The sequence below is a fragment of the Spea bombifrons genome, chromosome 1 (genome assembly GCF_027358695.1).
Source record: "Spea bombifrons isolate aSpeBom1 chromosome 1, aSpeBom1.2.pri, whole genome shotgun sequence".
In the NCBI taxonomy this organism is placed as follows: Eukaryota; Metazoa; Chordata; class Amphibia; order Anura; family Pelobatidae; genus Spea; species Spea bombifrons.
Window position 1 is genome coordinate 110360189 of NC_071087.1, and position 23600 is coordinate 110383788.

Genomic DNA, 23600 nt, shown 5'->3' on the forward strand with positions numbered 1-23600 from the left:
GCTGGTGTCCAATTAATTTCCCGCTGCTGATAGCAGAGTTCCGTAGCTACTTTTTTCACTTGTCCCCTGCTCTGCTCACTACTAGTTGAGCTACCTATTTCATCTAGCTGTCTTTAGACAGGGATCTGGAGCCGACAGCCTAATATGGTATGATCAGCTGGCATCTCCAATGCACTAGATACTGCAGACTGCCCTGCTGCCTCCAAGAGTCAAGGATAGACTGGGGGATCCATTCCTCCATATTCCTTACAGGAACGTCTGCTACTGTTGTTCTCTGGGAGGTAAAACGATTGCAGACCAGGGGCTTAAGCAGTGAAGCATGGAAGACACGAGGAATGCAAAGGGTCCTGGGCAACAAGAGTTCATAAGCCACTGGGTTAACCCAGCGAACAACAGGAAATGGACCAATAAACCGTGGTGCTAACTTCATAGAAGATACGCTGAGCTTCAGGTATCTGGTTGACAGACAAACGTCTTGAGAAATACCCACAAGGATGAGGAGGATTGCTGTAAAATGCCAGTTGAGAAAGGACTGCTCTAACCCCAGACTCAAAGGCATCTACCTCTAAAACAAAGGTTAATTGAGGGCCAGGATGTCCCAGCACAGTAGCCGTGGTAAACTTGTCCTTAAGGAGAGAAGAGGCGGAAATAGCCTTGGGTGACCACTCCGAGATGTTGGCCGTTAAGGCTGTTATAAGTGCAATGATCATGGAGTAATTGTGGGTAAAACGCCTGTAGTAAAGCTGCCGCTTGTACCTTGGTTGGATCCATCCCAAATCCCTAAGGGGGTTATGATATATCCTAAAAAGGACACCTTGCGAACCTCAACGGCACACTTCTCCAGCTTGGCATGAAGTCCGTGTTGTCGAGGACGAGCTAAAACACAAAAGCCCGGCCTGCGGTGGATAGGTTAATCTGATGAATAGATGAGGATGTCGTCTAGGTAAGCAACGACAAATTGCTAGAGGAAGTCTCTGAGACAATCATGAACTCCTGGAAGCCCGCAGGGGCCTTGCTCAACCCAAATGGGATCACTGTATATTTGTAGTGTTCAGAACGTGTGTTGAACACGGTCTTCCATTCCTCACCAGCATGGATATGAACTAGGTTGTAAGCCCCGCAGAGGTCCAGTCCAGATCCTGCAATCTGTCGGACAGTTTGGAAATGAAGGGAATAATATACAAATTAGGTCTGGTGATCCTATTCAGTCTTCTGTAGTCTATACAGGGGCACAATCGCAGTCCGGAAAAAGAAAAAACAGGCACCAGCTAGGGACGAATAAACCCAAGTTTCAGATTCTCCTCGATGTAAGACTCCATAGCCTTGGACTCCAAACGGATAACAGATAGACTCGACCTCTGGGTGGCATGGTACCAGGAAAAAGGTCAATAGGGCAGTCATAAGGTCTATACGAGGCAACTTCTCTGCCTCCTTCTTGTCGAAGACGTCTGCAAAGTCCTGATATGGCCTAGGTAGAAGTGTTGTCAAGGCTTTAGCAGTAGTCAACAAGGAGGCAAGTCTCAAGGTCAAACATGAACTGCCGAGGATAATGGCACTATAAGCAGAGGCGACCATCAGAGTGCAAGGATCTTAGGAAACTGGGATGTTTAAATAGGAACAAGAAGGAAGGGACGTGGAATTCAGTTTGGCGGCCAAATTAGTCAAAACATAATCTCCCATTATAAAGCCCTGTAGTTCCAGAGTCGACCACTACTGAAGCTTCAGTTGCAGGACATGACTACTGCAGGTAGTCTAATGTGACCGCTGCTGATTTGGCGGTCATGAAGTGAAGGAGGGTCTCCCTCTTCTCAGCACTGGCTGCTGCTGGGGCGATTGCGAGTTGGAGGAAGGTCTCCCTTTTCTCTGCAGGGATGCTCTGGCGGCAACTGTCAGGAGGAGGGGGTCTCCCCCTTCCTCGAGAAAAAGGCAGGGAACAGGAGCAGCGTGTATCTAGGTACGTAACACATATGTTATTCTTTATTGATAAATACATGTTGGTGACAAAAAAAAAACATAATTCCACTGGAATTGTGCACATCATGGCTGTTTTTCAGTTATTTAAAATTTAAAACCTGTTCCTGAATAGTTTAAGACAATTGCCCATTCACACTACCAGACACATTTTGTAGATAAGCTAAAATTTGTAATTATCTTTTTATCATATCATATATTAATCTTCATTGTCAAAAGCAGGCATTTTACTGGGCTTGCACATAGTGTGACTGTCTTTTTTAAAACTTACAACCTTTCCTGGGTAGTTTAAGACAACTGCTTATGAACATTCATTATCACTGGCGAGTACAAAACATTTAGAAAGTCTGTCAGAAGGAGTAATTCCAGTTTTAGTGGCATATTGGAATGTGGTTTGGCTGTGACATATACCAGGAGCTGTAAATTCATACCTAAATTAGAATTTGTGTAGAAAAACCCAAAAGAAACTACTACCACAAAATTTGACAAAGGTGGCAGCAGAGTTAGTCTATGGAAAGAGTTAAAAAAAAACATTTGTAATGGCCTAAGGTGCCCAAATTTCAAAAATATATGGTTTGTAGGGATAAATTAAATTGGTCTATTTCAATGATGTCTGAAACAGGACATGGACACAGGCTGACCAGATGTCAAAATCCCAAGACAAAAATACATATCTACCAAATGTGGCCCTTTAGCCCCTAAACAACCTGACAAACATATGCATGGGTGGTATCACTGTACTCAGGAGATATTATTTAATACACATTGGGGTGTTGTTTGACAGTGACATATGCCAGGAGCTGTATATTCATACCTGATAGACAAAGTGTCTGTGCAAGGGCAAAGGTGCCAGTGACATAGCTTGACATATGTTTCCTATTTTGTGCACATTAAACACGATTATATTAGCAAAATACATCAAAGTATTAACCCTTTCATGGTTATATTTAACACCCAATATATATATATATATATATATATATATATATATATCAAATAACAGATGAAATTAGTATCTTGAGATAATACCTTTTTATTGGACTAACAGAATTTTGGAATGACAAGCTTTGAGAGTTATCATCAGGTCTGAAGGTACCTTCATCAGGTCTCAAGATACCTCTTTTTTATTGCATGTTGTATTGAGAACATGTGTGTTTACATTAGGGAAATTATAGAGATAATTGGAAGTGAGATTTTTTTATTGTCCAACAGGAGTCAAAAAACAAGCAAAAAGAGTCAATGTTAATTTGACCTTCTTCTTGGGATGCAGGTTGTTTGTGTGTCCACACTTCTTCTTGCGGCAGTTTACAGCACGAGGGTGAAGACGGGCATAGCATTTGCGGCAGATCATCTTGTCACAGTTGTACAGTGGGGCAAAAAATTATTTAGTCAGCCACCAATTGTGCAAGTTCTCCCACTTAAAAAGATGAGAGAGGCCTGTAATTTTCACCATAGGTACACTTCAACTCTGAGAGACAGAATGAGGGGAAAGAATCCAGGAAATCACATTGTAGGAATTCATTGGTAAATAAGTATTTGGTCACCTACAGACAAGCAAGATATCTGGATCTCACAGACCTGTAACATCTTCTTTAAGAGTCTCCTCTGTCCTCCACTCGTTACCTGTATTAATGGCACCTGTTTGAACTTGTTATCAGTATAAAAGACACCTGTCCACAACCTCAAACATTCACACTCCAAACCCCACTATGGCCAAGACCAAAGAGCTGTCGAAGGACACCAGAAACAAAATTGTAGACCTGCACCAGGCTGGGAAGACTGAATCTGCAATAGGCAAGCAGCTTGGTGTGAAGAAATAAACTGTGGGAGCAATTATTCGAAAATGGAAGACATACAGGACCACTGATAATCTCCCTCGATCTGGGGCTCCATGCAAGAGCTCACCCCGTGGTGTCAAAATGATCACAAGAACAGTGAGCAAAAATCCTAGAACCACACGGGGGGACCTAGTGAATGACCTGCAGAGAGCTGGGACCAAAGTAGCAAAGGCTACCATCAGTAACACACTACGCCGCCAGGGACTCAAATCATGCAGTGCCAGACTGCTTAAGCCAGTACATGTCTGGGCCCGTCTGAAGTTTGCTAGAGAGCATTTGGATGATCCAGAAGAGGATTTGGCGAATGTCATATAGTCAGATGAAACCAAGGTAGAACGTTTTGGTAGAAACTCAACTCGTCGTGTTTGGAGGAGAAAGAATGCTGAGTTGCACCATACCTACGGTGAAGCATGGGGGTGGACACATCATGCTTTGGGGCTGTTTTTCTGCAAAGGGACCAGGAGGACTGATCCGTGTAAAAGAAAGAATGAATGGGGCCATGTATCGTGAGATTTTGAGTGAAAACCTCCTTCCATCAGCAAGGGCATTGAAGATGAAATGTGGCTGGATCTTTCAGCATGACAATGATCCCAAACACACCGCCCGGGCAACGAAGGAGTGGCTTCGTAAGAAGCATTTCAAGGTCCTGGAGTGGCCTAGCCAGTCTCCAGATCTCAACCCCATAGAAAACCTTAGGAGGGAGTTGAAAGTCTGTGTTGCCCAACGACAGCCCAAAAACATCACTGCTCTAGAGGAGATCTGCATGGAGGAATGGTCCAAAATACCAGCAACAGTGTGTGAAAACCTTGTGAAGACTTACAGAAAATGTTTGACCTCTGTCATTGCCAACAAAGGGTATATAACGAAGTATTGATATGAACTTTTGTTATTGACCAAATACTTATTTTCCACCATATTTTGCAAATAAATTCTTTAAAAATCAGACAATGTGATTTATGGACTTTTTTGTCTCATTCTGTCTCTCATAGTTGAAGTATACCTATGGTGAAAATTACAGGCCTCTCTCATCTTTTTAAGTGGGAGAACTTGCACAATTGGTGGCTGACTAAATACTTTTTTGCCCCACTGTATTTCCGGGCAAGCTGAAGAAGGGAAGGCTCAATAATGCCACCATGCAGACGCAAAACCAAATGCAAGGTTAACTCTTTCTACATGTGGTAGTCAGACAGAGTATGCCCATCCTCTAGCTGATGTAGGGAGGATAACTCTAGAAAGCTTATCTTTTAAATATGATGCTAGTCCAATCAAAACAGGTATAACCGCATACTTATTGCAGAGTCTGCGGTGATACCTTTTTTTATTGGACTAGCATAATAGTCATAAGAAGGTCAAATAAACGTTGCCTCTATTTGCTTGTTTTTTTTACTCCTGTTGGACACTAAAAAAATGAAAAAAAAAACTGTCTCACTTCCAATTATCTCTACAATTTACCTAAAGTAAACACAAATGTTCTCAATACAACATGCAATAAAATAGAGGTATCTGCAGACCTGATGAAGGGAGGATAACTCTTGAAAGCTTGTCATTCCAAAATTCTGTTAGTCCAATAAAAAAGGTATTATGAGAAGATACTTATTTCATTTTCAACCTCTACACTCTCTCTCTTTCTCTCTCTCTCCAATTCCCAGTGCTGTTTAATTGGTGTATCATTTCTTTTATTTCCATCACTTTTGTGAGTTTATAATTTATATTTTTATTATTATTATTGCTACTTTTTATCAGTAACCAAAAAACCATAATGCAGTGTTCTGACGCACAAATATGTTTTCCTTTTTAATTTACTGATATTTGCAATTAATTATTATATTGTCCTTCTCATATTATCCAATAAACCAATATTATCTGACTCCAGGCTTCAAAGCCTATAAATAGATCATTCATAGAAACCTCCGTAAAATTTTTCTAACTGACAATTTTACTTCCTTGTTTCTCAGAGTATAAATCATAGGATTCAACCCTGGAGTGATAACCGTGTAGAAAACTGATATAAATTTATTTAGGTCAGAGGAGTAGCTGGAGTGAGGGCGAACATACATAAATATCATAGTACCATAGTATATCAGTACCACCGTAAGATGAGCTCCACAAGTGGAGAATATTCTTCTCCTGCCATTAATTGACTGAATGCGTAGTATTGATATGACAATGAAAAGGTAGGACATGAGCGTCAGTAGTAAACAGCAAAAAAGCACAAAAAAGGATAACATAAAGATGGACATTTCAGTGAGATGAGTGTCACTGCAGGACAGCTCCAGCAAAGGTGGAATGTCACAAAAAAAATGATTGACTTTTCGAGAACCACAGAATTCTAATTGAGAGATAAGAAGAACTGGTACGAGACCTGTAACAACGCCTGTTATCCAAGAGGCAGCAACCAATTGGAGGCATGTTCTAGTGTCCATCAGACTGGAATAATACAGAGGTTTGCATATGGCCATGTAGCGGTCATAAGCCATGACCAATAGCAAATAGCATTCAGAGGCCCCAAAAGTAACAAAGAAAAACAGTTGGGACATACATCCAGCAAAAGAAACATTATTGTCCTTCAACATTAGGCTGACTAAAAGTTTTGGAACAATAGTAATTGTATACCAGATCTCTAAGAAGGAGAGGTTGGTGAGAAAGAAATACATTGGTGTATGAAGAGTTTGCTCAAGCCAAACCACAGTCAGAATAGTAAGGTTTCCTGTAAGAGTTAGAAGGAAAATAAAAAAGAAAGTAAAGAAGAGAGGAGTGCTAAGTTCAGGAAGATTTAGCAGTCCCAATATTACAAAATCATTAGCACTGCTTTGATTGGCAGATCTCATGACACAAGCGTAGGTAAACCCACAGTATCCATCCAAATGGTCTCTATAGAAAAAAGGTAACAAAAAGAGAATTTAAACATGCTTCCATATGTAACATGTAACATGTTTTTCATTGTCACTACATCATAAAGCACAAACCTATTTGGACTATAGTTTTCACCAAACATATAGCACAAAAGTTGAAATCATGTACACAAGCAACTTCACTACAGAAGAAGATTGTGACAATATGCATATTCATGTTTGATAATGTAAGCCTATGATAAGTCTAGGATTGCAGACAAAAATTAATAGAAACATTTGGTTTCTGAATTTGCATTTTGGTATGAGTATATTTGTTTAAAAAAAAATATCATGCAGATAGCCATTGTCTGTCTTCAGAGATATTTCCATTAAAGCAGTGGATGGACGAGAAGATGCATAGCTATTGTCTACAGAGATAGATTACCTTTGTGGTCTGTAAGAGACTTTTCATGTGAACAGGTTATATTTATACATGTGAAAAATATCAGGACAAAATAACAATAATCTGTTCCTTAGCGGGTCTAAAAATGAGGAAAATACAACCTCAGAAAAACAACAACACATTTCATATTACAAAATATCATGATTTACTTAACAAAAATAAAGCCAAAATGGAGAAGCCATGTGTAAAAAAACAAAGTACACCTTATGATTCAATAACCTGTAGAACCACCTTTAGCAGAAATAACTTGAAGTAATAGTTTTCTGTATGACTTTATCAGTCTCTCACAACATTCTGTCCCACTCTTTTTTACAATGTCGCTTCAGTTCAGGTATTAAGACATTTGTTTATGCACTGCTCTCTTAACCCCTTCAGCCCCCTATAGATATACCGGTTCGTCCATAAAACGCATCCAAAGAAACACATATGGATGTACCGGTACGTCCTGACCTACTTCTTGCAGCAGGGACACATCCCTGCCGCTATACGGGAGATCAGGCTGTCGTTTGACAGTCTTGACTCCCCTCTGTCAGCAGAAGCCATCACTGGCTTTCTGCTGCCAGCTTCCGGCGCGAATGTCGGAAAACTGTTACAGTTTTAAATGCCCAATTGGGGGATCGGGGGTACCCTTCTGGGAAGCGTCAGTGCTGACATCACCTGGAAGGTCATCGGAGGACAGGATATCCCCTGCAGGGTCTGATCACTCCGATGAGGCACTGATCACAGACATTGTGATCTCTATGCAAGTCTGTGGGCAGGGATCGGTGCAGGGGGATCCCATGCTGAAAATAAATCACTAAAATAATACAATAAATCATAATTAAAAAAACCCCAATAAAGTAAGCTAAGTGATGTCATTGTGACATCACTGGCATTAATAACATGTTCAAGAGGTCCCTAAGAGGACCTCTAACCATTATTTTAAAAAAATACAAAAAATAAAATAAAAAAACTATAAAAAAAGATAATAATAATAATAATAATAAAAAAGAGAAATCCCTATTGCCCTAACACAACATCTAAAAGGTATAACCCTCCTGCCCCCTTTCACAACCCCAAACCCGTTAAACCATAAGCATAAAAAATACTACCCTATAAGGTATTATATGTAAGGAATATATATGGCCCTCTACAAAGAAAACAAACTAAGGATGTGGGGTTTTTCCATAATCAGGAGATGCAGCTTAACAATTCTGGCCGGGTTTCTCTGCTGTAACACATACCCTGTGCAAATACATCTAAGCAACACAGAAGCGCAGGAAATCATTTCTGCGGCCACCTTTGACAGTGATTGGTAGCCAAATAGCTGCATGAAGACTGCCCAAATACCCCTGATAAGATAGTCTGGGTTGTCTGGTTTATAGAAGCATATACTTTTGTGGGTAATTTTGGTTTATTTGTTTAAAATTAGAGTTGCAATCCCATCATACCTAATGTAAAAATTCTACAAATAATGCACACCTCATAGTATGTTCTCTATAAGTGCTGGGAAAGTATGGAAATTTGATATAAATTAGGACACCTGAATTGATAAACTTGGAGGGGATTTTCCATCACTTTACCTAACTTTGTGAGGATTCAGAGGGGAAAATATATATAAAAAATGTGTTTATTTTTCTAATTTTTGCTAGTTTTTAGTAAATTTCTCATTCTAAGTTTTCAGCTAATTATCTAACTATAGTATCAAAAGAAACCCCTCTCTCTCTCCTTGAAAAAACCATATATAGTTTACATGGGTACACTAATCACAGGAAACCGACATACTGTGAAAATGGCAAAATTGAAGTACCAAAAACCACTGGGACTGAGGGAGTTAATGTCCCGCCACAGCATTTCAATTGTGTTGAGGTCTGAACTTTTACTGGGCCATTGCAACACCTTCATTCTTTTATTTTTCAACCATTCTGTTGTAGATTTGCTGGTGTTCTTGGGATGATTGTCCTGTTGTATGATCCAATTTTGGCAAAGCGTTAGCTGCTGGGACGATGGCCTCACATTTGACTCTAGAACACTTTGGTATATAGAGGAGTTCATGATTAAATTAGTGCATGGTTCCCAGGTCATGTGGCTGCAAAACAAGCCCAAGTCATCAACCTTCCACCACCATGCTTTACAGTTGGTATGAGGTGTTTGTGCTGATATGCTGTGTTTGGTTTTCTCCAAACGTGATGCTGTGCATTATTGCCAAACATCTCCACTTTGGTCTCGTTTGTCCAAAGGACATTGTACCAGAAGTCTTGTGGTTTGGTCAGATGTAACTTTGTAAACGTAAGTCATGCTGCCATCTTCCTTTTAGAGAGAAGAGGCAACCTTTCCAAACAAAACCATACTTGTTCAGTCTTTTTCTGTACTGTCATGAACTTTAACATTTAACATGCTAACTGAGACCTGTAGAGCTATAACTCTTGTTTTTTGTAATTTCTCTTAACATTACACACTGTGACCTTGGGATAAATTTGCACTTCTGGGAGGATTGGCACTTGTCTTAAATGTTTCCCACTTATGTAGAATCTTTCTAACTGTAGAATGCTGGACTTTGTTTGGAAATAGCCTTATCCTCCCTTCCCAGGCAGCACCAATTGCTTCTCTGAGGCTATTGCTGATGTATTTCCTCCTTGGCAGTGTGTTAACAGCAAAATGATAAAACTTTTATAGAGGTTATCACACTTGCTGATGATTAATTAATCAATGGTATTTGATTAGGAACACCTGTCTGCTACTTAGCATCGTTAATTCTTATGGAAGTAGTAAAGATGTACTTAGGTTTTGTTGAATAAATCATGACACAGTGTAATATGTCATATGATTTGGTGATCTGAAGTTGTATTTACCTTATTTTGGTCCTGCTAAGGAACAGATGATTGTTATTATGTCATAATATACCATATAATTAAACTTTCTTTTTTACACAACTGTATATAAAAAATATGACAAAACCAAAGTGATGACAAAGTGATGAAATGAGCTTATGAAATACTTTAAGTACAGGAGCGTGATTCTACTGAATGTGGATTAGAAACAGCTATATGCGACACCAGCATACCTATAAAACAAAATCGTGCCAAACATTCTATGAAACTCTGTTTTTAAGCTGTACTTACCTGTGAAGTTGCACAGAGAAGACTTTGTGAAGACACCTCTTGTATATGCAAAAATGTTGACGTTGGTTGTGCCCTTTCAATGAATGAGGACAGCTAAGAATTCCAGTGCTATATGACTACTCTGCTTGGCCCCGTGGGACATATTTGCCAGGTTCCCAAAAGCTATTCCCTGAATTGCTCCTGGTTGTTAAAGAGTCACATCTGAGACAATCTGTGCAAAACCTACCAGATAATGTTAGGAAAAACATTTTCATTTGTTGCCTATGCAACGAGTGATTCATTTTGTCATATGTGTAAATAGCTAAAAGCAAAATAACATTAAATTCTCAAGAGTTGCGTTAACTGAGTGAAGAATCAAATGAGAGAGGTATATAACATTTAAGATCACCATTGCTCCTTAAATTTGTATGGCATAAATGTTTTAGACACTTACATTACCCCCAAATATAAATAATTTAAAGAGAAAATCTTGAATCTGGTCATTTGAGTTAACCACGTGACTGACCACTCAACTTTTAGTTTTCATCTTACACCAAAGATTTTAATGCATCCGCCAACCACTTGGAGACACTGGAGCATGGGATTATACTGTATACAGTATATATATGAGCAGCACTATTATAATCCACTGCTATTGTGTATGGAGAGAATTTTGTTTTTCTTCACAGTTGGTCTTGATTTAAGGAAAGTACATAGACTTTACTAGGTTCCATTCGTGCCATAAGAGAATGCAATACATCCTTCAACAACTCGGGGCTGATGTGCATAGATTTCTTTTCGTACTGTCCATGTATAAAGGTACTGTCTTCTTTATTCCTCTCCAACTTGCAGATTCAGATATATACCTGGAATATATAACAAACAATTACCTTCAGAAAGTCCCGTCTAGCGCTTTTTCCATCCCCCTTGTTTTATATTAAGAACATAATTTGTACATAATAATAAGATTGCATAAGATGAACAATGGATTAGTTATCACCTCACGACTGAACACAGCATAATGGATCAAAATATGGGGAGGCAAAATAAGAGGTGTGGACATAAGTTGGTGGCTTAGCCAGACCACAAGGGGCAGGTTATAAGGCTTGGTCATATTACACTCCTGTACAATATTTTGAGTTGTAATAAAAATACCTTACCATGGCAAACCCATACTGGGATGCCTCAGGGAGGCAGTGGCTTCTGTCACATGTCTGGGTTGGGGGGAGGCAATGCAGAGAGTAGGGACCTCCTCTCCACTTACTTTGTGGTACCTAGGTGGCAGTTCTCAATGCCCTAGCGATGATGGCATCGTGGGCGAACTTTATGGGGGAATTCCTTGTTAGCGGTGGAAGTTTCCAGGAGGTCACACATAGTTTAAGTATCTGCCCTGGTCAAATTTTTTGAGAAGGCTAGAAGGACAAAAGTAGGAGAACCTTTGGGCCAAGGGGGCAACTTCAGTGAATTGTTGTATTCAATATTGTGGTCAGTGTTTTTATTTCAGAGAACATCAAGTCTGTATGGTCTGCATGAGGGTAGGGGAGTGGAATTGAGGAAAGGGGTAGAGTTGCAGTAAGAAGGATGGCAGCTCCTTCCACTGTTCCTCCTTAGGATTGTTTATCCAAAAAAGGAAGTAGGAAAGTTGCTTATTCATCACTTCCTCTTTCTAAAATATCAGTGAATGATGGGATTAACCCCCAGGTGTGCAAGGTGTCTTATTTTATGTCTTTTGACAGGGCTCCCTGTAGTGTAAGGAGATGCAGCAGAGGCAAAAAACAGGTGTTGACTCCACTTTTTACTTGTTGCTCATCCACTCAAAGTGTTTTTGGTTGTTGGGGTCAGTGGTGTGGGCAGTTTTTGTGGATTAGTATCTTCCCATGGGTTCTTTAATTACCTGTTCCCTTTTTGAGACTTTTAGGTGACATCTTTAGGTTGGGTAGGTTAGGATGTTACTGATTTGTCAACAGTTTTGTGCTACTTGGATGGGCCTTATTTGTGTATGATTTTGTTGAAGTTGATGCAGGTGATGATATTGCATTATTTTATCCCCAGAAAAAACTCACTGTACATCTACTAGGATCTATTTTTGGGGGATGGAGATTGATTCTTGAGGAATGTTTCGTAGATTGCTGGAGTATAAGCTTAATGATCTCTGGGAATTGGTAAATTGGTTAAAGGTATCTAAAAAAATTTCTTCAGCAGCTTCAGGCCCTACTAGGCAAGCTTAGTTTCGCATTATGCCAATGGGACATATACTTTGCAGGTGTTTGACTATGGGTACAATGAGTATTAAGGTTGCTATCTATGTTATTCACTTGAATAGAGATCATAAGGAGGATTTAGATGTTTTTAAGTGATTGTAATAACATTGATTATGGATCAAGAGATGTCTTATAGGGATTTGAAACTGAACTGAGGCTTTGGGGGTGGTAGGTTTTGGAGCATACTTTAAGAGCTCTTGGTTTGCAGGAGTTTGTCCGTCCAAATGACATTTGGTTTTACCAAGAAGTTACCATGGTAGTTGGAGTTGTTTCCAATTTTATTGGTGGTAGAGATATGTGGGTAGTAGACTTGTGCTTGCAGAATTTGTGTGAATTGCTAATTTAACCTAATTTGCATATTTCAACATGAAACCCCAAAAAATGAGTAAGATCCCCCACAAAACGAACGAAAACTAAGCTCTGAATTTTCTTTTACATTTCATTGGCTCATTCACTTTCACTCTCTTTTACCCTCTCTCACAGTCTCATTTTCTCTTCCACAAGTGTGAGACAGAGTGTTGGCATCAGAAACTAATTTTGTTTCCAAATTTCAAAACCCCATGATTGTTGGCTGAAACAAATGGACAGGAAACATAATTTTTTGTCCATTTGCACATGTCTAATGGGTCATGCCTTAAGAATAGGAGGGTCACTTTCCATTGTCACAATATGGGCAGGGTATAAGCGGTTAATAATGTACATGCTTTTGATTTGCCCAATACAAGATGAAGCTATTAAGCATGCAAACCATAGCTTGATTTAGCAAAAAAAACAGCTGCTCCATTTTTATAAACCAATGATTGCAAAGCATTGCACAACTGGTATCTAGCTAGTGATAGTCAGTAGGTCAGTAGATACCATACATGTATTAGATACATGAATCATTTCATTTGTGTTCCTTCATTCTGCTAGCTGTCACTAATTAGAAGTCCCAGTGGTTACAATTGATTTGCAGAACTTCAGGTAATAGCTCCATTTCTTGCCTCCCTCCTTCCTGTGTTTGTTATCAAATACAGTGTTAATGAGCATCACTGGGATACACAGGACATGTAGGATAATTAGCTATACCACAAAGCCGTAACAAAGCATTTGTGTGATTTTAACCTTTCAATGACCACAGTGATATAGTGAATTTGTATGAAAATCTTTGCCATTCATTCATTCATTCATGTGAGCTAAACCTGCTAAATTTTATCAAAAATTTTTGTTCAACTACTTCTTGGGTAACACAATAAAAAAGTTCTAAGTAACTAATTAAAGCAATTGTGTAAAACCACCTGCATTATACCATTACATTTAGTAAAACAAACTGTGTAAAGCTTAGATGAAAAGACATCCCTATTGAACATGGATGGATATTACAGGGATGCACTGAAATGATTGTTTCTGTATGATGTATTTAAATGATTGTCCTGTATGATGTATTTAAAGTGGACACTGGCACTTGCTCTTGGCAAGTTCTTGTTGTAGTGGTAGCACCAGGGGCAGTTATAGTGGTTCACCATAACATAGCTTACAAGCTATGTTCGCCCTGGATCCCACCAAGTCACCAACACATGAGTGAGTCCTTGGTTGTAAATAAAACCATGCCTAACTTTGGTGGGTGGGGTGGATAAGATTTCAGCACTCAGTAGTAGTAGGATATTCTGTACTACAGCTACTGCTTGCGGCTCATTTTACTTCCGCTTCTGACCACTTGGGACTAAATGGGTCACCTGACTACTTTTTCATACATGCCTGTCACCAGCTCTGCCCAGCCCTGGAAAACTGGAATCATTCATTCTTACAGACATCTCTAAATATTTTGTACTCGCTGGTAAAAATTAAAAAACAAACTCTATACCCCCTACTCAGGAATGTCACATACTCAAATGACAGAATGTGTCACTAACATCAATGAACTGAATATATGATATAAAGATAAGATAAAAATAAATTTTATGCTGTCCACAAATTAGAGGTTTAGCTGATAGCGTAAATGGGCAACTTTGAGCAGTTGAAATGCAAGCCACACTGTGCACAAGCCCAGTATGGGCACATGAGCTCGACTACGTGACAAATTATATGTGGCCAAATATTTCCAGGGCTGCTTTTTATTCCCAGTCTGGCCCTGCAGGTTGGAAGCAAACCCTCACACCATTGGATTTTTGGAAGTTTATCTGTCGGTTGCTCTTGTGATTGGAGATTCATACAAACGTATTATTTTTTTTTTGTTACAAAAATAAGTTGGTATTAATCAGAATGTACTGTTAAGATACATAAAGAGACCCCCTCGAGACTTCCTAGGCGGAAAGGTTTACATGACCCAGCCATACACTCAGGAAGAAACCCTGGGGAGGGGGTTTGGGATCAAATAACGGTCGGGGAAGCCGTCAGTATTAAGGAGGAGTCTAATTTCGGAGGGAAGCAACAGAGTATATATAGCTAGGAAATGTAAGATGGGGTCTGTTTAGTTGTTTTTGGAAGTGGCTTTAGGAGGCTGTAACGGGACAGTAGGGAGGAGTGGCACAGTTGGTAAAGTTTTATTTGGAATTTAGATGCTCACCTACAATGGCGGTGGTATGGGCATGCCCATACATTTTACTATTTCAAAGAGTGTCCATAATGTTATTGGCCCGACCCATTGTGTCAGGAGTTCAGAGCGACCAGTAGCGTTTGGCGGGGCAGGAGCATTGTCTGTAGATGCAGAGTTAGAATGGTTTATTGTAAGTCCCATTTTGAACAGGTTTGGGGCTTAGCTGACTGAAAAATTACCCAAACCATTCCATTTGTAATTGGGAGGATATGGAAGCCGTGTGCCACAGGATTTCCAGCTAGGGCGACTACTTCCTACTTCAGCTATGTGTTCCAGGACACACATGTATTTTACAAGTTCACAAACCATCAAATGTAAACTTTTTTTTTTTTTTTTTTTTACAGTATGTTGAATATGACTAACCAGGTCCCTTCTATGAGTTTATACAGCCCACAGTGTGCACTGTAACACTGTACATGTGCTGTTAAGCAACATGCAAAAAGTTTATGTATCCTGGGAAAATGGCTGATATGTTACTGGACTCTGTCTTCAGTTTTTTCTAGCTGTCACACACCTAAAACGAATGCCATCGGTACGAAATGGTGACACTCCCCCCGAATGCTCCTCGGGAAGCATCTCCTCCAATTGCTCCTTCTGTCTCTCAAAAAGTTGACATCTTGAAACACAACAAAATTTTACAACTCGCGCAGGACATTCATCTTGACTAATTAGTCTCCAGATCACAATCAGAAATGTTCCTCAAACTCCTTCATAAGGCATACCTTCCTCCAAAAATCTTCCCATTGATTGGCCCCATGAATGATCCCACCAATCTAAAATGCTCCCATCATGAGACTTACTACTCTGCCTCTGGTTCTTCCCCCAGATCCAACAATTTTGGAAGACTCTTCGCAAGTATATAATCACCTCCCTAAAGCTGTCTCTCATGTTGATGCCTTCATGGGCCTTGTATTGCTTGTTTTCATCAACTGATGTTCCCTGCCTAAAAGCCAAAGAAAAATATTTCTTGATAATAATAGCAGCAGTAGGGAAGATGCTGATTCTATCTGAATGGATCCAGCACGAGCCACCTACCTTAGACATGTCCCTGACGAGACTCAAATATATCTTTCAAATGGACTGCACATAATCCTTTCTACATAGGGAAGAGAAAGCCAAAGGGGTTTTTACTAGATGGTCCTCTTATATCCAGACCTTTGACTTGAACACTCGTTCCTCTCTCCTCCAAATGTTCCAATACACTGGTTGGTTCTCCCTCAGCATAGTGGGGGCAAACACCCTCTGCCAAGTGTGCAACGGGGCAGTTTAGAATAACTAACCCAAATTTTTTTGGGGGGCTTTCAACTTTTATAATCAGTTATAGGGCACTTTTAAGGTCTTCTTTTCTACTTCTTTTTATCATGTCAATGTATTCCGCACTGTATTCTGCGGTTAGCATGACTGGGGACAGCGGAGGGAGCTGTCTGTATTGTTGGATGAGGGGGGAGGTGAGTTACCTCTTCTTGTGTTGGTGGTAACCGGAGTTTAAAAAGGCCCGGCCCAGTATTTATGTTTGTTTATATTTGTTATTTATTGTTTATGTATTGTTTGGATGTTAAAAGGTTGTAATAATAAAATGATAGTCTAACACAGTGCATGTTTATGTTAAGCTGTGGCCTGTTTATATGCAATAAGTTGTGGTGTGTTTTGGGTTTAAAAGGGGGATATTAGATTTGTCCTTGGGTAAGCACGGTCCCCACTTCCATCATACATGTACGCTGGCACCATCTTTTATGTATAGCTCAAATAGTGAATGAATGTACAGTAACAGTGGCTGAAACTTTGGTGTGGTGTTACTGCTCATATCATATAGTTGACATAGATGACTGATCTTAGTGAAAATAGTTGAATTTACACGTTTCATTATTTTATTTAAGGATTATCTCTTAAGATAACACATAAAACATTTCAAATGGTGCAAAAAAACAACAAAATATACAAGTATTGGTATCCATGCTTAGCATACATGGCCGCATGGTGCCCCTGCTGCCATGGCGCCCTGTGGGGGCCCACACAGCTCGCACACCCCTGAGGCCGGCCCTGACCCTGAGCCCCTTAACCAGGGTTTGGGAAACATTTTTCCCTGGGAGGCTAGGACAATATTTTTTACTCTTGCTATTGTTACACTTAGGTGACAATCTTAAAAGTAGGTAAACTATAGACTAATTTAAGGGAAACTGTGTATCACACTACATGTTAGTAAAAAAAAAAAACCCTGGAAAAATTTCCCCATAAAGTCCAAAGCAAATATAACGGAGACAAGATATTTTTCACAAAAGCTTCTACATCCCCTAAATAAATTTAGTGCATGAAGGTGACTGTAGACAAAATATCATGCAATAGGCACATTCAATTCTAGAAACATACTAAAGAAACTTGTGGCACAAAATACACATGTCCACAGGTATGGCACCCTTTTTGGTCCACCTGCTTTTGATGGCTACAAATCATATCACCCATATTCTGGCTGAGCATTATGGAAGTTCTAATCCACAAAAGCTCATCCACCTAGTTATCAACTCAAAACATGTTCTGTCCCCACATGAAGGCGAATGAAGGTGTAACTGGTAGTGGCTGTGTGACTTTCCTACCTTCGTGTCCAAGCAGTGGAGCAGACAGGACCGGCAAAAGCTCAGGTTAGATGGATACACGTAGACACAGTGATTTGAATCAATGTGGGTTTATTTGACCCAAGTCAAACACAAACAATGATATAATACTGAAACCTTGGTGTTGTCTGTTGAAATCTTTCCTTAAGCTAACTGCTGGTCAAAAAACTGATGCCTTACGAGCCCAAGAGATGAATGTCCAGTCACACAGAAAGCAGATCCCTCACACAAGGGTTGCAGGAAGTGACATGGACCCAGGCTCCTCAAAACACGCCCAGAAAAAGAAAACTTTATTAACAAGAGCAGAGGCGTGCAGCATACAAATTCTGGCCAGCAGATTGCAGCAAAACAACAATACATATAAACAACATGGTGATGGAAGAACTGATAATATGGTGCACATTAAATAAATATGAGAATATTCCCGAGGGAATTTCACTATGACTAATGTACAAAAAATATATGGAACAAACCTGTAACAAACATGTTAGAATAAAACAGGAAACATTACAACATAGTCCTGTTTCAAACTTGGAATGGAGAAGATCCACGAAATTCAAGTTCAGTTCTGTTCATCCTGCAGATAGGCAACCGCTGCAATGGCTTCCGTGGAGGCGTCTGAGAACACGTGGAGTTCTTTCTTTATGCTAGAGGTAGATGAGGTTTTGACATGGCATCTCGGGATGTGGATCTCATCCAAGGCATACAAACATTGTTTCCAGGCTTCCCATTTTTGCTCTTTATCAGAAGGAAGTGGGGTATCCCAATCCTTGACGGTTTCAGAAAGCTGTCTCAGTAGGGATCTACCTTGTATGGTGATGGGCGCTACAAATCCCAGCGGATCAAATAGGCTGTTCACCACTGATAGGACACCACGTTTTGTGAATGGCTTGTCTGCACAACTTATTTGAAAACCGAGTCAGCCGAGAGATCCCACCTGAGGCCCAAGCTCCTCTGCACAGGTGGACTGTCCAGTCCCAGGTTAATGTCCTTGAATCCAGGTGCATGATCACCTGACTCAAAGGCTCTCATTACGGCCAGGCTGTTTGAAGCAATTTTGTGTAATCTAAGTTTAGCTTGGTACAACATTCTTTGAGTCCTCTTGAGCAGACTGATAGCCGCTTCTTCAGTCGGTAGTGATTTGAGTCCGTCATCTACGTAGAAGTCCTTTTCTACAAAGTCTCTCGCGTCTGCACCATACTCGGACTCTCCTTCTAACGCAGTTCTCCGAAGGCCGTAAGTTGCTACGGCAGGTGAAGGGCTGTTTCCAAATACATGCACCCTCATTCGATACTCCACCATCTTTGCGTTGGTGTCATTGTCCTTGTACCACAGAAACCTGAGGAAATTCCTGTGGTCCTCTCTGACTACGAAACAGTGGAACATCTGTTCAATGTCGGCAGTGATGGCAACAGGCTCTTTCCTGAACCTCATCAGCACTCCTACTAAGTTATTTGTCAGATTGGGACCCGTGAGAAGAACATCATTTAGAGATACACCTTGATGTTTGGCACTTGAATCGAAAACAACCCTAATTTGATTAGGTTTCCGTGGATGATACACTCCGAATGAAGGCAAGTACCAGCACTCTTCGTTCTTCCTTAAGGATGGAGCTGTTTCTGCGTGGTTGTTACGGAATATTTTATCCATAAAGGCGACAATGTGTTTTCTCATTTCAGGCTTGCTGTTCATGGTACGCTGAAGAGAGTTAAATCTAGACAGAGCTTGTTCCAGATTGTTAGGGAGTCTTAGCCTGGTAGCTCGGAAGGGTAATGGAGAAACCCAGTGATTGGTTTCGTCTTTAAAGGACTCACTGTCCATTATCTTGACAAATTCTCTGTCCTCTACTGACAAGGCTACTTTATCGTTCTTGGTTGTGTGAAAGACTGATCTCCCCAAGTCTTCGGCAAAGAAGGGAGAAATGATGTCAGGTGGCTGTATGAGGTCTGGAGACTTCTCTTTAACCTCATAGTGGTGAGGACACGGCTTAATGCTAGTTGCGCGTCCATCTCCACGCACGTACGTCTTGAAGGAGTCAATTCCTGGTTGATCTAAGCATACGTTCCCTATGACTACCCATCCCAAGTCCAGTCTCTGGGCGTATGGTGCATAGTCAGGACCATTACATTGTTGACGCACCTTGTGTACCCTTAGATTGTCTCTGCCGAGCAGGAGTAGAATCTCGGCGTTGATGTCCATAGGTGGGATTAGGCTGGCTAGGTGCCTTAGGTGTGGTTGGTGAAATGCAGCTTCTGGGGTAGGAATCTCATCCCTATGGTTGGGTATTTGGTCGCATTCGATCAGGGTCGGTAGGGGTATTTCGGTATCCCCATTGATAGGAGAAGCAATGAATCCTTGTGCCCTTCTGCCGCTAGTCTCTATGCGGCCCGAGCAGGTGTTTAAGGTGTAGGGTTCTGATGGTCCTTTGATTCCAAAGGCTTCAAAGAATTTAGGTCCCGCTAGGGACCGGTTACTTTGGTCATCGATGATGGCATACATTCTTACTGCCTTTTCTGGTTGTCCGTCTGGGTAAACCTTGATTAGGCATAGTCGGGCACAACATTTCTCACTCTGACTCTCCCCACATACTTCCAAGCATGAGCAGGAAACAGCTGTGGTGGTGTTGGCGTGATTCTGGGGCTCCCCGCCATGACTTGGAGTGGGACTAATGGAAACTGCAGCCGGTGAGTCTCTGGCGAGTGGGGTTGGGTGCATAGCTGAGGCATGTCTTTCGCTATGACACTCTTCACACTTGATGGCAGATTTACAGTCCTTGGCCATGTGCTCCACTGAAGCGCAGCATCTGAAACATACCCCAAGCTCGGTGAGGACTTTCTTGCGCTACTGTATGGTTTTGGATCTAAACCCTCTGCATTTGTTCAGTGAATGTGGTTTTTTATGAATGGGACATTCACGATTGAAGGACTTGCCTCCTAATGAGGTAGTGTACTGTTTTCCGGTGGGTACGGCAGGTGATGGTAGGTTAGTCTTTCTAACGCTCACGCTGCTCTTAAAGTCTCTGTGTTTATGCATGACACTTTCATACCCTGATGATGACGTCGCTGAGGCTATAGTGTTGGACCCCAGGAAGTCAAGGCTGGGGTCATTCCTCATCTGGGACTGTTCATCGATGAACCTACAGAAATGAATAAATGGGGGAAAAGTGACGTCATGCGCTCTTTTGTACCTTGAGACTGACGCTGCCCACTTCTCTTGCAGACTGTATGGTAGCTTCACAACAATTGGGTTCACTCCATGCGCTGTATCCAGGTAGCACAGCCCAGTCAAACGAGGTTCTCTTTTGGCTAGCTCCAGTTCCATGAGCAGATCACTTAAGTCCTGAAGCTTATGGACTTCCTTGAGATTGATCTTTGGGATGTTTTGCAGTCTCAGGAATAGGGCCTTCTCTATCGCTTCTGCACTACCAAAGGTCCGTTCAAGTCTCTGCCAGGCGGCAGCGAGACCTGCTTCTGCTTGTCCCACATAGACAGTTCTGAGGCTCTTGATACGATTTGTAGAGCCTGGGCCCAACCATTTGATCATGAGGTCAAGTTCTTGCTCTACGGTTAGGTTGAGGTTGGCAATGGCGGCTTTGAAGGTTGCTTTCCAGGCTCTATAGCTCTCTGCACGGTCATTGAACTTTGAAAGACTGGTGTTGATTAGCTCTCTGCTCACCATAAACCTGGCAAACTCAGACATATCTGATTTCTCACTGCTTGTTGCCATGACAACTTGTGATGCCCCTGGGGCGTATGGGCTGCTTGGCGTGAAAGGGTGAGATGCTACCGGGTAAAATGATGTTGCTGCAGGGTTGAGCTGTGGTTTAGCCTCTGTAGATTCTGATGACTGCTGCTTGAGCTGTGGAGGTAGGCCAGAAAACACCTGATCTTGCTGTAATAACTGTCCTTGAGTGGGCACATCCGGGTGACGGTTATTAGCTTGCTCAGGTGCTGTGGGTGGCACTAGCACCGTAGGTAAAGCTGGTTCGGAGGTTTCAGTGTTGTCGGCTTGTACAGTACTGGAAATAGGGGGTGGCACGGGTAACTGTTTCAGCACATAGTCACTGGTGCGATCGACTGGATCGTCCATTTCCTGTGGTAGCGAGCAGACTGGATCAAGACCTTGGCTCAATGCTTGCTCAAGTATTCTTACTTTGGCTAACGCAATTTCCTCATCCATCTCTGATTCAAAAATCTTTATCCGAGCTTCTGCTTCTGCCTTTGCAAGAGCTGTTTTCTCAATGAAGGTACGTCTCGCTTTGGATTGTTCTGCATTTATGCGGGCCTCTATTATTCTGTCACTCATGGCTGAGCTTCTAGAGCGCAATGATCGGTATGACCGAGAGGAATGTTTAGATGAATTTGATCTGTGTGATCTAGTTTCCTGCATATGAGAGATATGGAGTTCCGCTTTATCTTTAACATCCTGCACCATGGCGTCTCTTTCTCTGTCTAATGATTCTGCCTTGCTCAGTTCTGATGAGGCTTCATCGATATTAGAGTCTCTTAGAAAGGTTATATATCTTGTGGATAGTCCCTTGTATCTTTCATAAGCTGTGTTCAGCCGTCCAACAGCGACTTGTAAGCTGGCAGCACCACCTGAGGAGGATTTAAGTCCTGAAATGAGGGAGGAAACCCGTTCCCATTGCTCTTCCAGGTTATCACATAGCTCATCTTTCATGGTGTGATAGTTTTCAATGACCTTTATTGTCGGTTTAAGAGAGCGTCTTGGTCGTGCGTCTTGGTCTGCTGGAAGCGTGGGCTCTGCTTCCTGCTCTTCATAATTACCATTATCAGGTTGCATTTGCTTTGTTTTATCACTGGGGAACTCAGCAAGGTCCTTTTCGGCCATTTTGATTTACGGTGCACTATCTCTTTAAGAAAATAAACTTTTGAATTGGGGGCTGAAAATCGCTGCACGGTTCCTATAGGGCACCTGATAAGCTTCCTAAGGTGTTTTGAGTGAATTGCTGGGTTTTTGGAGTTGTGGAGGACTTCCAGGCGAGGGAGTAGATACTGCGGATGCACGTTGATTCCCCTAGGCTTGTCCAGACATATTCAGTGGCTGGGCTGATTTGCTGCACGTGAGCCTGTTGCTAGGGAGATTCCTGAGTGTGGTACTGGTCACTAAGGCAGTTTTTTGACTGTTCTGTCCCCACATGAAGGCGAATGAAGGTGTAACTGGTAGTGGCTGTGTGACTTTCCTACCTTCGTGTCCAAGCAGTGGAGCAGACAGGACCGGCAAAAGCTCAGGTTAGATGGATACACGTAGACACAGTGATTTGAATCAATGTGGGTTTATTTGACCCAAGTCAAACACAAACAATGATATAATACTGAAACCTTGGTGTTGTCTGTTGAAATCTTTCCTTAAGCTAACTGCTGGTCAAAAAACTGATGCCTTACGAGCCCGAGAGATGAATGTCCAGTCACACAGAAAGCAGATCCCTCACACAAGGGTTGCAGGAAGTGACATGGACCCAGGCTCCTCAAAACACGCCCAGAAAAAGAAAACTTTATTAACAAGAGCAGAGGCGTGCAGCATACAAATTCTGGCCAGCAGATTGCAGCAAAACAACAATACATATAAACAACATGGTGATGGAAGAACTGATAATATGGTGCACATTAAATAAATATGAGAATAGTACAGAGGACAGCACAAAACATGAAAACTAAATATATTTATATAAATCTATGTAACCTTGTCAGCTTTTCATTTCATGTTTATACTGTTTTTATTGGGTGTAGGGGATCTTTAATGGGGAAGGGCAAGGATCACATAAAAAAAAAAAAGACTGACAGTCACAGAAAAATCAGCAGGCTTCTCTACTATGAGGCAGCCCCTCTACATTGTCAAATGCAACACCATCAGGCAGCCGCTTTCCTTTCTCCACAAATGCTACCGCCCTTCCCCTATCCCTTGCACATCACATGATCCAGCAGCCCTTGTCCTTTCTGCACACTGTTGTA

At 41.3% G+C, this 23600-nt stretch overlaps 1 protein-coding gene across 1 annotated transcript; it reads right to left on the reverse strand.

The window, feature by feature from the left end:
- Positions 1 to 5707: 5707 nt before the first annotated feature.
- LOC128464065 (olfactory receptor 11L1-like) lies at positions 5708 to 6637 on the reverse strand. Its single transcript, XM_053448068.1, has one exon. It carries the CDS (start codon positions 6635 to 6637, stop codon positions 5708 to 5710), a length of 930 nt encoding a protein of 309 aa, XP_053304043.1.
- Positions 6638 to 23600: the final 16963 nt, after the last annotated feature.

Bases quoted from the DNA above. Each gene is read 5' to 3' on its own strand.
- LOC128464065 (XM_053448068.1), bottom strand. From the start codon at position 6,637: ATGAGATCTGCCAATCAAAGCAGTGCTAATGATTTTGTAATATTGGGA.